General features: G+C 45.1%; 1 protein-coding gene across 1 annotated transcript in view; it reads right to left on the reverse strand.

Annotated features, from left to right (window-relative positions):
* Window positions 1-17,256, reverse strand: part of PPP4R3A (protein phosphatase 4 regulatory subunit 3A) — a 38,881-nt gene extending 21,625 nt beyond the window's left edge. Inside the window, exons 1-4 of the mRNA XM_075282396.1 lie at window positions 16,475-17,256; window positions 9,494-9,549; window positions 1,840-1,938; window positions 712-1,329 (exon numbers count right to left, since the gene is read on the reverse strand). Coding sequence (XP_075138497.1) covers window positions 712-1,329; window positions 1,840-1,938; window positions 9,494-9,549; window positions 16,475-16,616 — 915 coding nt within the window. The 5' untranslated portion in view covers window positions 16,617-17,256. The remainder of the gene's footprint in view (window positions 1-711; window positions 1,330-1,839; window positions 1,939-9,493; window positions 9,550-16,474) is intronic.
* Between the last annotated feature and the right edge of the window lie 312 nt (window positions 17,257-17,568).

Consider the following 17,568-nt stretch of genomic DNA (forward strand, 5'->3'; position numbering starts at 1 on the left):
CCGATCTAGGCTGTTCTGAGTTAGAAGGTTAGAATAAGTGGTTACGTGGAGGAACAAACACATGGCAGAGACTCTGGATGGCCCAGACCGACTACTAGTAAAGAAGATTGATTTAACTGCTGACAAATCGCTGCTACAGTTTCTTTCTCCATCATCCAAAATACAGGCGGCACCTTCACTACACATCCCATCTCTGCCCATACAATTTCCAGGCTTCCAACAGCCGTTTTTCAGCAGGATAATATTACCCCACATGCAGCAAGGGTTTCCAAGCAATGTCTGCTGCCGTTTGCAAAGCATCCTTGGCCTTCCTGGAAGATTTATTGTAAATTGAGTAATTATGGGACCAGCTGGGATGCTAGCTTGGACAACCTGCAAGTGTGCAAGCTCTACAGCAACATCTGTGTAGTACAAGCAGAATCTTCCTATATGCCTGATCGTTTCTCATCTTGTATCTAGTCTAGATTCAGCCCAATAGGGTGCTAGCGCCTCCTTTCAACTGTACAATAACGTTATCCGTTCATTCTAATATTGTAGTCACATATCATTTCAGTCACACAACGTTTCATTTGATACCTTGTAGGTGCGTTATTTTGTCAGAGAGTAATTTTCAGAGTAAAATTTTTGTAACAAAAGCTGCTAGATGTGAATCCATACTTCGTGTTCTCAATTAATAGCTAGGCATGGAGTATGCGGACATTTCAGACTCACCTGTAGCATCCCAACTATCTCCACTTTATTAAAAAATATGAAGGAGTGAAGAGTAGACAACATGTTTTCTTCAAAGACAGATGGTGTGGGCAATACCACATCTTGTATGTACTGCACTCTGTAAGTCTGGTGAATTTTCTGTTTCAATTCAGGGTCCGATATTGGGATCACCTCTTTAAACTTAGCAGTTTTTGTTAGAAACTCCCTGTGTTTACGCTGTACAGATAAGGAGGGGTCGTACTCCAGGCAGCCAATGATGTCCATGATGCAGTCTTCAGAAAACATGACTTCAAAGAGTGCAGTTCGGTTTAAAAGGAAGATGCCCTTGATAATTTCATACAAGTGGTGTAATCCTTCAATGTTCTCCAGGTCTTCACACACATGGAAAAGTTCAAGGAGTTTTTTAATGTACCCCTCATTCTCTAAAGACAGAGCCAATTTTTCACGGCGAAGTGGAGATGGCAATGAAGAGGCCACAACTTCAGCGATCTCCTCTAACCGACTAAGTTCACAGGATGGCAATTCCAAGCCTGGAGAGGACATATCCTCAAAACGTTCTTCTTCCGATTCATCCACCAGATCCTGAGTGATGTCCACGGAAGGGTCCTTCCCTTGTACCTGTAGGAAAAAAAACAAAACAATTTCTGGATGTTAGATGCAAGCTTTTTTTTTGGCCCTCAATTATGTTTATTTCATTTGCATAAGACAAAAACATTGGAGGAAAAATGGAGTAGCCATTGTAGATTTGTAAAAGGCTGTATTCAGTAGAAATGAGAATGGCCATTTGCCTCACGCAGTAACAACACGCATCACCAATGAATTTTGTTGCAGGAACAGTCAAAAAAACTTGCAACATGCGAACACAGCATTAAACTACAACAGCCAAATCTACTTGTCAGTTTTCATACCCATTAACCATTCACTGGTGCAATGTCTTCAGCAATGGCCTGTTCATACACTGCAGGCACATATTTTCACATTTCACCCATTTCAATACAGTGAGTAAAATCTGTTGCATTTCTGCTGGGTATCACCAACAGAAAGAGAATGCCGTCAGCTGTTACTTCATTAACATTGCCTCCAATCTACATTGATAGTTTCACCAAAGCGTAGATTCTCCTTACGCACCTGACAGATTTTCTCCCAAATTTCATCACATCCAGCTTTTTCCTGAAAACTAAGAGCCAAGTCATAGTTTTCAGCCTCTGACCAAACAATCAACGTGTCCTGCAAAAGAGGAATAAAAGATCAGCAATTTTACATCATAAAAAAAAGCCAATGACTTCCACATGGAAAATTCATTGGGTATCTATATTAAAGGAGTTGTTCAGTTTGAGACCAGTATTAGGAGACTAATGTTATTGTTTGTACAGTAAAAAGTTTTCCAATATACTTTCTATGTTAATCCCTCGTAGTTTTCTAGATCTCTGTTTGCGGTCATTCGTTCTGTTTACTTCCAGTGGATAAAAATCAGTCCATGGTCATGTGATATACAGTCCATGGTCATGTGATGGACACACAGGTGCACAGCTCATTAACAGTCACAGCTCAGTAATCAGACATCTGCCTGATAACGAGCTGTGCACCTCTGCGTCCATCACATGACCATGGACGGATTTTGTCCACTGGGAGTAAACAATGAATGACAGCAAACAGATCTAGAAAACGATACAGAAAATTTTCGTTGTACAAACAATAATATTGGTCTCTTAATATAGGTCTGAGTATGGACAACCCCTTTCAGCTCAATACTTTTAAACAAGGGATTATGGACCATCATTCACCCCATACACCTGGGTCTCTTTTGGGTGCAATATAAATGTCCCTACATGGGCCAGGTAAAATGATGACCCCTATCGATCATTGCAGCAGAGGCAGAGACATTGAAAAGTCCTTGTTAAATCAAGAACTGGTGTCTGTAAGAGTAATCACACTCCAAAAATTGAAATAATCTGTTAATAAACTGTAAGAAAGTTAAAGTTCTCCAGGTTGTATCCTGCAGTTTATCAATTTAGTGTTGACACAATATTGGATGCTATAATCCCTATCATTGTGCATGTTGTCAATAGCAGGATGCCAGAAAAAGAACATGTACTTCAGTGGAAAATAAGGTTTGCAAGGTCCTCTTTCCTACTTGTAGCACGCTAGTCATCCTGTTAGTTGTGGGTTTATTGTACTTGTTGTATTTGTACTATGCATGTAAACTCGCTGACAAATGTATAGCATATATCTTTATTTTTTTTAAGAGTACCTATTAATTTCTGCAGAATTTAGAAATACAAGTATATATTGAATTGTTTAGTATAGCCTTCTGTAGTTTATTTTCAATTGCAGTAGGCACATTAAAGATCTATGTTGTACAGATCACTATTAGGCCAGGTTCACACAACGTATTCCCCCTACGCCAAACAGCAGCACAAGATGGGGTATTCCTGCCCCTGTGTGCTGTTAGGACAGGTGGAACTTTTAATTAGCTAACAGTTTTTCCCCCTATAAGAGGCCAGAGCGACCTCCTCCCCCCTGTGTTTTTTTCTGTCCTGTGCGACTGGACAGGTGGAGGAGGCTGTGGCCTCCTCTATGGTTTAGAATAAGGTGTCTTAGATCCTTTCTTCTCTTTCCCTTCTTTCTGAGTGAAAGATCTAGGTTTATACTGCAGTCTTTTGTCTTACCTGCCTTGTGCAGGTTACTGACTTTTTTTCAGCTGCAGTTCATTTACTGCCCTGCAGTAAGGTAAGCCGTGTCCTCTTTCAGCTTTCCCTCTGTGTTCACTGCAGAGACTAAAAGCACTAATTTCTATTGCTATGGGCACTCTGTCAACTTCACAATATCGAAGTCGATTCACCGCCATTATGGTAAGATCCAACCAAATTTTTGTATTTCTTGCGGTTTTTCAATGTGCATTTAATTCCTAAGCGGGGACTATATGCTGTGAACCTAAAAGAAGGGTTCAGATACCTATGTACTATCATTACTTATTAGGTGCATATTTGCTTATTGCTCACATGATGGTGGATGCTCTAAGGCAATTTGTTGTAAGGTTATGCATGTCTGCACTGCTGTCAGTACGGGGTCCTCCAGCTAGGAGCCCTTCATTTATTGTTGTCATCTCCTGGGTGAAGGAGTACATGCAGATTTCTGGTAAGGTTCCCTCTCCCAGTTTTCATAAGAGGTCTTACTTAGAAATAGAAGCCCTAGTGGCTCAAGCTGTAGGGTTACAGACTTGTATGCCTGAATCCACAGTATCCTGGGTTCAATCCCAGTTGCACTTTGCTTTTGTGATATATAAAAAAAAAAAAAGTTAATAAGGTACTTGTGGTTCTCATGGTCCATTCACATGGAGAAAGTCTCTAAACTTCATGCTGGACTCTGTCTGCTTGAAAATCTCCCTCCTCTAGGTGGGAAAAGATCATATCAGCAGTGCATTATTTATAGGTAATACAGCGGGTTTCCATCCTAACTGCCAAAGGTTACTGGATCTTATGTCAGGGTATGCAGTTGCAGTCCCTTGGGCCATATAGCGCATGCGGCCTGCAGAAGGTAAGTCTGAGGCCTGGAATCACAACCCGTGGGGCCTGGAGGGGCTTCATTTTAAGGGCTGGATGTCCATGTCCAGATAGTCTGGACCCTGTTGACCACAGAGACAGCCCTCTCCGGTAGAGAGCGCATCTACAGGAGATTCCCATACGGGCAATGAGGAATTGGATGGAGGAGGCTGTGTCATCCAGCTGACAAAAAACTCAGCAGTCTGGGTCAAGCCAATTTAGTTATTCCTCAAAATTTGTCTTTCATCCAGGTGGTGTTCCATCTTAAGGACGGGATGTCCATGGTCCAGCTAGCGCTGGACCCTGTTGACTATAAACGCCCCTCTCTCACTAGTGGGGCGAATCTAGAGAAAAGTTCCATAGGAATAAAGTGGAATTGGATGAAGAGTTCATGGTCCAGTTTACCTGGACCCTGTTGCCCACTGATGCATCCCTCTCTGGTGGAGAGTGTCCACGGTCCAGCTAAGGCTGGAACCTGTTGACTACCTATGTCTCCCTCTCTGGTGGAGAGCACATCCAGATAAGCGTTCCATAGGAGGAACATGAAATTGAATGTAGAGTCCACGGTCCAATTTATCTGGACCCTGTTGACCACTGATGCATCCCTCTCTGGTGGAGAGTGTCCTCGGTCCAGCTAAGGCCGGACCCTGTTGACTACCTATGTCTCCCTCTCTGGTGGAGAGAACATCCAGATAAGCGTTCCATAGGAGGAACATGAAATTGAATGTAGAGTCCACGGTCCAATTTATCTGGACCCTGTTGAGCACTGATGCATCCCTCTCTGGTGGAGAGTGTCCACGGTCCAGCTAAGGCAGGACCCTGTTGACTACCTATGTCTCCCTCTCTGGTGGAGAGAACATCCAGATAAGCGTTCCATAGGAGGAACATGAAATTGAATGTAGAGTCCACGGTCCAATTTATCTGGACCCTGTTGACCACTGATGCATCCCTCTCTGGTGGAGAGTGTCCACGGTCCAGCTAAGGCCGGACCCTGTTGACTACCTATGTCTCCCTCTCTGGTGGAGAGCACATCTAGAGAAGCATTCCATAGGAGGAACATGAAATTAAATGTAGAGTCCACGGTCCAGTTTACCTGGACCCTGTTGACCACTGATGCATCCCTCTCTGGTGGAGAGTGGCCATGGTCCATCTAACGCCAGACCCTGTTGACTACCTATGCCTCCCTCTCTGAGGAGAGCACATCTAGATCGGCTGGGTAGGCTATTTGGTCTCATCATATGTCCGCCTGATCACGGCTTATCCAAGATCCATTGGTCCTTCAACTTGTTCAAGCCAGACAAATACGTAAGGACCCTCCCTCTCCAGGGCATCAAGCAACTTTATCTAGACAGCTCTCCCATTCGGCAAATCCTTGGCCCCCCACACCTTCACAAAGGTAGTGGCCCCGGTCGTAGCCGCCCTGCGCCTCCAAGGGATCTTATTGTCCCATAACTAGACGAATGGCTCCTAAAAGCCCGGTCAAAGGAGGTGCTTGCCACACAGTTGGAATCCACTGTGGCTTTCCTAAATGAGCTGGGCTGGCTAATAAACTGGCAGAAGTCGGTAGTGGTTCCATCTACCCCGATTCAATTTCTGGGTTTATCTTGGATTCTCTCAGCATGATGATCTCCCTGCCTCCTCCTTGGAAGGAGAAGATTGGTCAAGCGGCTCATCACCTATCCACAACCCGGAAGGTTACTATCAGGACCGCCATGAAGGTCCTAGGTCTCATGTCCGCAGCCATCAAGGCAGTTCTGTGGGCCCTATGGCACATGCGCCCCTTACAGTGCGAGATCCTGAGAGTCGGGAACCACAGTCCTTCGGGGCTACAGAAGCCTATCCAGTTATCCATCAGAACCCGTCGATCACTGGCTTGGTGGTCCCAGCTCAGAGACGGGAAATCCACGGTCCAGACATCCTGGACCCTGTTGACCAGATGCCTCCCTCACAAGATGGGGAGTGCTTCTGGGGGAGACCCCGGTACGTGGGACCTGGAACCAGCTTAGAGAAGGCTCATTTGTCCAACTGGCGAGAGCTCACTGCGGTGCACCGTGTGCTTCTAATGTTTGCACCCCACCTGCAAGGGAAAGCTGTGAGAGTGAAACAGACAACTTAACAGCAGTCCGATATATCAGCAAACAAGGGGGGAACCAGATCCCCCTCGCTTCTGCAGGTGACAAATCTAATATTCTCCTGGTGGAGAGGAATCTTTCACAACTATCAGCGGTTCATATTCAAGGTGGGCTGAACATCCTTGCGGATCAGCTAAGCAGAGGCCTGGTGATGACAGGCGAATGGTCCCTAAATCCGGACATCTTTCATCATCTCACTGAGATGTGGGGTCTCCCCGAGGTGGACCTGATGGCCACCCAGTACAACGCCAAAGTGACAAGGTTTTGCTCCCTCTACCGGGAAGACAATCCTTTGGCGGTAGATGCCCTGTCAATACCTTGGAGGTTCAAACTGGCATATGTTTTTCCTCCTATTCTGATGATTCCGAAGGTATTGGCGAAACTCAGGCAGGACCAGACTTCGGCAATAGTGATCATGCCGTTCTGGCCAAAAAAGGGCATGGTTTACCCACCTCATCCTAATGAGTCAAGGGACCTACTGGAGGCTTCCACAAGTCCAAAACCTGGTAATTCTGAACTGACAGCTCTGCCAGGACCTGGACAGGTTCAACCTCATGGCCTGGAGGTTGACCGCATCGTATACGGAGATAGACGATTATCCCAGGCCGTTCTAAGAACGTTGGCCCATTCAAGAGCGGATTCAACTAACAGGAGTTACCAAAGGATCTCGGATAGGCAGCTTAATAACTCTGCTATCAAATCGGTCTTGAGTTCCTACAGAGTGACCTGGATAAGGGGCTAACTCCAGCTACCCTGAAGGTTCATGTTTCAGCACTTTCCGCTCTTCTAGGGACCTGGTTATAACAAGATCCTCTATTAAAGTAATTCCTTAAAGGGGCCTCTAGGCTCCGCCCTCAGATGCAGCCCCCTGTCCCGCAATGGGACTTGGCTGCGGTTCTTCAGGGGCTTTGTTCTCCCCCGTTTGAACTCTTAACAGAAGTGGACTGGAGATATCTCTCCTACAAGGCAATTACCTCTGCCAAAAGGATTGGAGAATTACAAGCTTTGGCTGCCTCGGAGCCATTCATTACCTTTTTCCCTGATAGGGTTCAACTTGGGTTCATCCAGGGATTTTGTCCTAGGGTCGCATATATCTGCGCATATATTTGGATTGTACAGCTTCCTTTCGAAGAACCTGCTCATCAATACCTACGGCCGTAACAAAGGTGTTAAAGCCACCCTGTCAAGATGGATCAGGGAGGCCATCGCTTGCTCTCTTCGCGCTCAAGACCTACCAGTACCGGAATTGGACCAACTTCCCGGTCAGAGAGACGCTCTCTCTCCTTAGAGCAGATATGTTCCGCTGCTTCCTGGAGTTTTCATCTGATGTTCGCCAGACACTGCAGATTGGACTGGCGCAGCTCAGAGGCCACAGCCTTCGGACATTCTGTCTTGGCATCTGCTTGCCAAGATCTCCCACCCTAGTTGGGATTTTACTTGCTAGATCCCCATCTTGTGCTGCTGTTTGGCGTAGGGGGAATGGAAGATTATAAAGATAATCTGTTTTCCCTTAGCCCAAACAGCAGCACAAGGCTCCCTCCCATTGTTTATGGTAATGTTTGTATCGTTATATTGCCTTTTATACTTTTTGACTAACACAGGGGGGAGGAGGTCGCTCTGGCCTCTTATAGGGGGAAAAACTGTTAGCTAATTAAAAGTTCCACCTGTCCTAACAGCACACAGGGGCAGGAATACCCCATCTTGTGCTGCTGTTTGGGCTAAGGGAAAACAGATTATCTTTATAATCTTCCATTTTGGCACGTAATGTGGCACGTAGACGCCGCGGGAGCTTTTGGGGACCGTATAGGCTCCCATTGATTTCAAATCTACTTGTCAGTTTTCATACCCATTAACCATTCACTGGTGCAATGTCTTCAGCAATGGCCTGTTCATACACTGCAGGCACATATTTTCACATTTCACCCATTTCAATACAGTGAGTAAAATCTGTTGCATTTCTGCTGGGTATCACCAACAGAAAGAGAATGCCGTCAATGGGAGCCGGGACCGTATACGCGGCGCTATTTTGCGGCCGTCGCAAAATCACGGCCGCAAAATAGCACCGCATATACGGTCCCAGCTCCCATTGAAATCAATTAGAGCATATACGGCCCGCAAAAGCTCCTGCAGCGTCTATGTGCCACATTACGTGCCAAAATACATCGTGTGAACCCCGGCCTTATAGTGCTTATATAGCATGCTGTGAGCCTATACTGTATCTTTTCATTCAATCAGAAGACAGCTTTGAGTAGTGCATGGGCACTAGATGTGGAGTGACATCCTCAGTACCAAAGTAAATAGTAGACAAAGTAGGGAAGGTCGGAGATGCAGGAGTGGGAAGACATGAATCCGATTGGCTGTGAATATCGTGCTCACTGTACTGTGAGATCTGTGGGAAGCAGGAAAGGACACCAAAATAATGGCACTTCACCTAGTACAGCTTCTTAGTTATGGGGAAATAATCTATGAATAAGACAAGGAGAGGGTGGAAAAGACCCCAAAACACAGGTCAGTGTCAGTAACAGGACAGAACTTATCAGCAGGTTTCTAGATATTATGATCCTAGGAAGAGCCAAACAAAGCCAGTATGAGCAGAGAGGACACAGTACTCATGGGATTAGGTCTGCTCCCATGCTTCAATTTTAGGTAATCTCAGGGTACCGTAACAGATTTTAAAATACACTATATGTCAGGGGCATTCTGGGTTTTATGTGATGGACTGTTAAAATAGGTCATCAATATCTGACTAGTGGGTACAATACGTGGGTACAATATGTGGGCTTCCCACAATCAGCTGTTCAGGACTGCTCTGTACAGAAGACCACGTACATCATAAAGCAGCCAAATCACACCATTACAGCTCAGTTCCCATTCACTTCAATGAGAGCAAAGCCACAGTAATACGGCATAACATACAGATTAACTTGCTTCCAGCTTTGTACACTGTATAGTAGTGTGCCCAGCTCCCATCTCCGAACATCTGATTTGGGGTCCAAATATCAGACCCTACCAATCAGATATTAATGACGTATTGGAAAAACAAAAACAAACCTTTAAGCATACTGACCATTGTACAAGTTATAAATAAGCAGATGTCCAGGTATTTACCTGTTGTTTCTGGTAAGCAGTGTTTGGATTAATTTTTGATTCCAAAAGTAATGAGCCTAAAAAGCAAGCAAAATATGTATTTTTTTTATGAATAAATCCAACATGGCTGCAATTTCTGTATAACACAACCCCACAGTTGCCAAATATATTGATATAAGTGGGTGGTATTCACTGGAAAATATAAGGAAAACACAAACGTCACTTGAGACTAAGGAATCAGAAATGTAAACAGGTTCATTGTATGAGACATGGCACAAAAATATAATGCACATTACACAGAAGGCCAGCAATGGACTGTTTTGGAGGCTCTGCTGTTATTATTATTATATAACATGCTACTAGAGCTATGACAGATAATAAGTAAAAACTGGGAAACACCACAGAAATCCAGCCCTGGATAACACCTGCTATTGGTGGGAGCAGAGAATGCATTGTTAAGCCTTACACTTTGAAGAATTGTTTTGTCATTTGGATCCAACTAGCAGCATCATAATATCAGATTCCTCAAAGAATATTGGCAATGGAGGTGCCAAGAACATAGTAAGTGGATCAACTAACTTCCTACAGATTGTTCATCTGCTTAAACACAAGATCTGGATTTAAAGAGGACCTTTCATGTCTTCGGGCACATGTGGTTTTACATACCGCTAGAAAGAAGACAGTACACTGAATTCAGTGCAGTGTCGGCTTTCCCGTCATGTGCCCCATGGAAAATGCAATCTGTGCCGTTACCGATAGCTCTTCACTGTCAGAAGGGCGTTCCTAAAAGTCTAGCTGACAGTACTGTCCATAGCTCTGTGCAGTCAGAGGGGACGTTACTTGCCGTCCAGCAATGACGCTGAGCGGTGTAGAATGCACCCCCCAGTCTATGGGAGAGTACTGTCAGGAAAAGGGACGATCCTCACCACTCAGCGTAATGGCTGGGCAGTAAGGAATGCCCCCTCTGACCATAGCGGAATATAAAATCACATGTGCCCGAGAACATGAAAGATCCTCTTTAAAAGAACAGCATTTGGGGCGCTCCTTCTAGAAGTTTTTGGGGATCTTAAGATTCGCGAGTCCTATTAATTCAAACTGGTGGATTGATAAAACTTCAAAATTCCAGTCAAAACCCAATTTTTGTTTTTTTCCATTTGTGTAAGACCTTTTGCAGACATCCATGTCAAGATCAGTGCGCTTTGTTTTTCCCAGATAGCAAACTGAACAATTTATTTCTATGGGCCCATACATTTAATGAAAGGGACCGCTGAAGCACAGCTGCTGCACAGGTGACATCCATGTGTCCCCCATGTGCCGCCCATGCCTTTAATTCATGGCCGTCCAGAAGCACATAGTCGTGTACAACTGGCCAAAATGTATGGAGACCACAAGACCCTTGTTCCTCCTTACTGGGCTGCCTGGTAATTTTACAAAGACTTCAATAGAAACAACACACTAGTTAGCCTAAGCTCTGACACATGAAAACTGGTGTAGGATTTACTTGTAAAAAATCTGCAGCGTAATACAGTAGCATTTAAATCAATGACCTTTTCTTAAGTACACAATTAGGATTTTTTTTTTTTTTTCAGCACAGAAAATGACATGTGGATTTCATAAATTTCAATGAGTTGGGTGAAATTAACAACAAAAAAAAAAAACTTAACAAATCTCATCTACACTTTGAGCAAAGAACCTGCTGTGCAAATTGACCTATTGTAGACATTTACAAACCACATTTTCATACAATTTTCACCCTTTGGATTATGCACCTGCTGAATATGTAGAGACAGAATATTGGCTAATGCACAGCTAGTTTTGCGAAAAATTAGTAGTGAACACGTTCTGTGTGGACATACCGTAAGTCCGAGTTCTCACATGGCATTTTGTAAGTCTAGCTAAAAGCACATGCTTTTAGTTTAAAGGGATTATCCTGGGAGTAATAAAAACTCATTAGTACATTCCCTGGTTTGGTTAAACTTTTTAACTAACATACCCCGGTCCCTAAGAGGCCAAAATTTACATGTGTGGAGGGCAGCTGGGAAGTCCAGAACTCATGTTCCCTTTCTCCACTGCAACTCTGTGATGTCAACATGACTGATAGTAAGAGTGTCAATGGAGTAAAAGTTCTGGCCTCCCTAGCTGCCCTCTGCTCTGGGGAACTGGGATGTATATTAGTTATAAAGCTTAACCAGTGCAGGGAATACACTAGTAAACTTTATTATTTTCCAGATAACCCCTTTAAAAATGCATAAGTAAAGTAATAGATGCACACATTGGCAAATATAGAATTCTAAATGTCACTGTGTGCAACCGCTTTGTTTATGCCTTTTCTTAAAGACGACCTATCATCAGTTAGGACACATGCGGTTTTATATACCGCTAGAAAGCTGACAGTGCGCTGAATTCAGGGCACTGTCAGCTTTCACATTCTGTGCCCCAGGTGAAGAGATATCGGTGCCAATACCATAGCTCTTCACCGTCAGAAAGGCGTTCCTGACAGTCTGTCAGGAACACCCTTCTCCACAGCAGCGCCTATAGCGCTGTACTGTGAGACCGGGGAGGAACGCCCCCTCCCTCTCCTCACAGTACTCGTCCATAGACGCGTATTATCAGGAGGGGAGGGGGCGTTCCTCCTGCTCTTGCAGTACAGTGCTATAGGCGCTGCTGTGAAGAAGGATGTTTCTGACTGACTATCAGGAACGCCTTTCTGACGGTGAAGAGCTACGGTACCGGGACCAATAGCTCTTCACCTGGGGCACAGATCGTGAAGGCCGACACTGTCGGCTTTCTAGCGGCATATAAAACTGCATGTGCCTCAACTGATGAAAGGTCCTCTTTAAATTCAGAAAAGTACGCTTTATTTCAACTGTGTTTAAAAACGGTCACAAAAACGCAAACATGATTCAAACAGTGTTTTCCACTTGTGAATCAGCGCCTCCACTGCCAAGATACTACCATTTTTCAATATGCAAATGAGCTTAATCAATGGCAACAGTGACAACGCAGCAATGGAGGCACCAATTCGCAAGGGTAAAACACCATTTGATTTCGGGAACACTAACCTATCTGCAGGGCTGGATTCTGGTGACAGACTACCTTTATAGAGGCAGGCCACTCACTTGGGAGCCTCTTAAGTTGAATTCACACGGTAAAATTAAAACTGCAACAGAAAAACAGCATACAGTTTTAAAGAGGACCTTTCAGCACCTCTATCAACTCCAGTTCTTAGCATCTGTTAATAGGCGCTGCTCCAATTAATCCAACACAGTTGAATTTCTTTCTCAACCTCCCACAGTCCCCAAGCAGAAGTTGCTGTTAGTTTAGATGCCTGATATTGTATTTAGGCTCTGTATTGTCAAGTGGGCAGTGTCAGGCAAGGGAGCAGACAAGGGGTACGATTTTGAGCTGCAAACAGATGTGAACAGTGTCATCGGCTAGAATCAGTCTTCATGCACATGAGTAAGTGTGCTATCCCAGTGTATCCCGGTTTTCAGCTCCATTCCAATACTTTTAGAGCAGGTCTTCTATGGAGCTGTCGGAATGGGCACACGGACCAAGATGACATTCGACTGACGTTAGGTTCACACTTGGGAACCTGAAAGAACGGAAAACTAAGCCACTTAAAGCTAAAGCCCCACCCGTGATGGAAGCACATCGCCGTTCTTCCTGCAGCGCTTTTGACAGAAAGTCTCTATAGACTTTCTGCTTCAATTATACCTATAGTGTAACTGCCGACATTTCCATAGGTATAATTGACATGCTGCAATTTCCAAAAGGTGGGGATGGGATTCTAGCGAATAACTTCGCTGTGGCTGTAAAACAACGCGTTTTTTCCCCATGGCTTGAATAGCAAACATTGTCGTGTGCATGAAGCCTTACACTGTCCACTTGACAGTAGAACGCCTAAGTAGTACATTAGGCCCATAAACTAACTGCACAGGAAAGAGAGGGCTAGAGAAAAAAGTCCCAATTGCGCTTATAATGCTAGAGCAGCATCTATTAAATGACTCTGTGGAGGTAGTGAAAAGTCATCTTTAAGGCGCAGCAAAACAAAGAAAAACGCTGCAGAAAAGACCGCGGCAGAAACGCACTGCATTTTTTTCTGAAGCAGTTTTCACAGAAAGTGACTTTCTGTCCATATTATACCTACATGGAAAATGTCAGCATTTCCATAGTTTTAATTGTCATGCTGCAATTTTCAAAAAACCAAACAAAAAAAACCAAACAAAAAAAAAAAGTGTTTTTAAAAATGCAGCTTTTCTACTGTGGAATTTTTTTTGTGTGGATGAGATTAACCAAAATCCCACTCACTTTCCAGGTACTGGCAAAAACACTATTTTGCAACGTGGGGACCCGGCCTAAGGGTCCATTCACACAGAGTAAACGCGCGCTCATTTTGGCAAAACACACGTGAACAGAATACACGTGTAAAAATAAGACTCCCACTGACATCAATGACATTTTACACGTGTATTTTGACATGTGTAAAAAAATGTCCTTGAAGTCAATGGGAGTCTTATTTTTACACATGTATTTTTTACACGTGTATTTTGCCAAAATGAGCACGCGTTTACTCAGTGTGAATGGGCCCTAAGACTGTTTTGGTACAGTTTCTTGATTTTAGATTTTACAGGTGAAACACCTTATGACACTAAATATTGCATAAAAACTGCATGGGCTATTTTCTGTTGCAGAATTGATGTGATTTTAACTGCATCATGTAACTATACCCATAAGTAGTAGTTTCCCTCAGGAATGCACAACTGTGTATTGCAAATTACTTCAATGGCACCATGTCACACTACATTTACACCAGAAAAAAAGGCAGCAATGTCCAGTGATAATTGATCCAGCAACAAGGCCCAAAGATCAGGTCACTGATGAAGTATTTATCTAAAGAAAGCTGGTTATCCTTGGTGAAGAATAAGAAGTTCTGCAAATTTTCGAGATGTTAAAATCCCTAGAGCTCTAGGTGAAAGAAGAAGTGGTCGAGCATTTTCACTACCATTTAACATGCTGTACTCTGCTATCTCCATCAGTTCCAGCAAATGGAGTGATAGTGCACATGCTTGATCACCAAATTATTCAAATGGGCGTCTTGAGATCTTATCTTTGATGGAGGTCTCATCACTACGGTCCTATTCTTGCCCATTTCATGCCTTGGTCCATCAAGCCTAATAATGCCGTCCTTTCCTTTTCCATTGACCTGCACATGACTACGGTTTTGCGTATAAGGGCTCCTGCACACGGGGCAAGAGGGGGCGGATTTTGGCACTGAATCCTCCTCAAAATCTGCCCCCTCACAATAGAGGTCTATGCAGACCGCTAGCGATCTTTTTTCCGCTAGCGGTTTGTTCATGAAGAAAAAGTAGAAAAATTGGAAGGGCACTCACCCACATAACGGCTCATCTTCATAAAAAGACTTCTTTATTTAAGTATCACATCTTAAAAACAATTCTTGAAGGGAGGGAGAGACAGCATCAAAATGGCAAGAAGGCCATTCTTCACGCCTTCTTGCCATTTTGATGCTGTCTCTCCCTCCCTTCAAGAATTGTTTTTAAGATGTGATACTTAAATAAAGAAGTCTTTTTATGAAGATGAGCCGTTATGTGGGTGAGTGCCCTTCCAATTTTTCTACTTTTTCTACATTATCACATTGCCTTGTCTCTGGTTGTGTAGCACCTCCACGGCTCTCTACATTCAAGGTTATATCCTTTTGATTTACCTCCAGCCCACCAGGAATCATATTTTACAGATCCAGCAGTGCCATCCTATTGGTCCTTCTTTTCTGGTTTGTTCATGAGCTGTCCTTTCTTCAGGCGGATTCCATGGCTGATTCAGCCCCGGTGTCCGCCTCGCGGCAGCACCCTCCAGGCTACGCCCATTCATTTGGGCCTACTCCGGAACGGGAAGCCAGGACAGTCACATTTTGGTCCTATTCTGATGCAGCTTCCCGTGTCAAAATCAGGTTCAAAATATGCAGTCCCGTGCCCTGTGTGAATGGGGCCTAAAGCTTTAAAAGGGGATGTCCAGGATACATATATATATATTTTTTTTTAAGAAAACCTAAACACCATACCACCTAACCCACCAGCACAGTCTGGTCTTGAAGCTCCGCTGTTTTCTTCCGGCGGACCTCCCTGCCACACGTGACGTCCAGTGTCCTTTTCTTAGTCCAATCAGCAGTCTAAGGAAAGGGACATGGGACGCCAGAGCTGAAGAGGACTTCTGGCAAAAGAAGAGAGCAGGGCAGCAGAACTACCCAAGCTAGGAGTCACTGGAGTATCCAGGGACAGGTAAGTAAGAGTTCTCTTTTTTTTTTTTTTTTTTTTTTTTAATTTTCACCTTCCCCAGCCCAATTTAAAAATTAATTTTTTATCCCGGTCAACATCTTTAGTTAGTGGTTTAGCTCACAGGGGATTGTCTGCACTGACACACTATAGCTAACCATCAGCTGTGAGCAGCATTGGGTCAGATAGGCAGATATGTGAACCTAATGTAAGAAAACTCTCCATTGTTATGTTCCATTGGAGGACCAGAACAACGGATAGGCCATCAACCACAACAGCAGTCATAAACAGAGCCCGAAAGACCCCACTGACTAAAACTGAGACCCATTGGGTGCCCGCTCTTTTAAACTGAAACCGTCAGACTTTTCACCTAGTAATTTTCAACGCACACTGTTGCGGAGTCACCAACGAACACTGTTGCGGAGTCACCAACGCAGATGTGAACGTAGCCTTAGCCTGTGATGTAAACAGGAATGCTTCCGCTTACAAACAGCAGGCAGATATCTTGTAAGCACTGAGGCAATAAGAGAGAGGAGAAAGTTGCAGCTCCTTATTATATAATGATTACTGCCATAATTGGCGGCTAATATGTAGATGATTGCCATCAGGACCTAGACATGACATTACACACGTGACTGTCGCTATGGCCGCCATACACTAGATTATTATTACTAGGGTCACTTCCAGGGCTCACCCTGTGGCCACCACTCACCATCGCTCTCTGCCCGCACCAGCAGGGACATGCCCTTCAACCGGTCCACGTAGCCGGAGGACACATGGCCGGTGCCCCGGTCGTCCCATTGTCGGTCTTCGTTCAGTGTGTAGACCTTTACCCGCCGCCGGGTGTCCGTCATCCTGGCGGCTCTTTGCTCCGGGAGGCCCGATCCCCGGGCTGTCGTGACACCCGTCCCCCGGTCAGCAGGGCCCGCTACTCGGGCTTTCCTATTAGCCGTAGACCGGAAAATACGTCTTAATCTCCGGGCTTTCCTAAAGGCCGTAGCCCGGCCCGTCCGTCGTTTCGTCCCTGGTCTTTGGGTTCCTCTCACATTCGCGAAGCGGCCCTCCAGGCCCGATCCCCGGACTTTCCTGACACCCGTAGCGGCTTCTTTCTCCACCGCTCTCCTCAGCCCGGAGCACAGGCCCGATGCACGGCTCTTCCTGAAACGAGAACCACGATTGTGTCTTATTTCGCCTCTGTAGGCCTCCTGTTGCCGGTGTGTCGTGACGCCGCCACCGAGTGCTGTTCTCCTCAGGCCAGCTTCCCGCTCTCAGCGTTGATTAACCCTTTGCAGTCCCCGGTGGAGGTAAGGTGGGCCTGAGCCCGGGGGCTCTCTCTGTTCTGATGGCGGGAAGATGAGAGGAGGAGCCCGGGCCTGTCCTCAGAGTCCCGGCCGCTGCTCTCCGCTCACTCCCGGTGTCCCCGCCCTCTCTGCCCGCCGTGCCTGGCCCAGTGTGTCCGTCACAGCGCCGCCGCCATATTCCCTCGTCCCCTCCCTCCTGCGCTCACTCACTAACCCCCCTCCCCCGGGAGAAGAGGAGGGGGTCACCGAGATCACCCCAATATTCCCCTTATATGAGGTGTAAAGTGCGGGGGATCAGCCATGTTTATTAAGCAGAGGTCTTAAGAACCCCAAATCCCTGACTGAACCCCATAAATATTTTACACATATTTCAATGTACGGTAATTATTTCAGTGTTACCTCATAAAATCATGTTCTCTCCAAATATCCCAAAAGTGTTGTGAGGTAAAATAGTGGGCTCAATAATGCACCTCTCAGAAGGGGACCTGTAGGGTACCCCAATACA

This window comes from Leptodactylus fuscus, chromosome 7 (assembly GCF_031893055.1).
Source record: "Leptodactylus fuscus isolate aLepFus1 chromosome 7, aLepFus1.hap2, whole genome shotgun sequence".
In the NCBI taxonomy this organism is placed as follows: Eukaryota; Metazoa; Chordata; class Amphibia; order Anura; family Leptodactylidae; genus Leptodactylus; species Leptodactylus fuscus.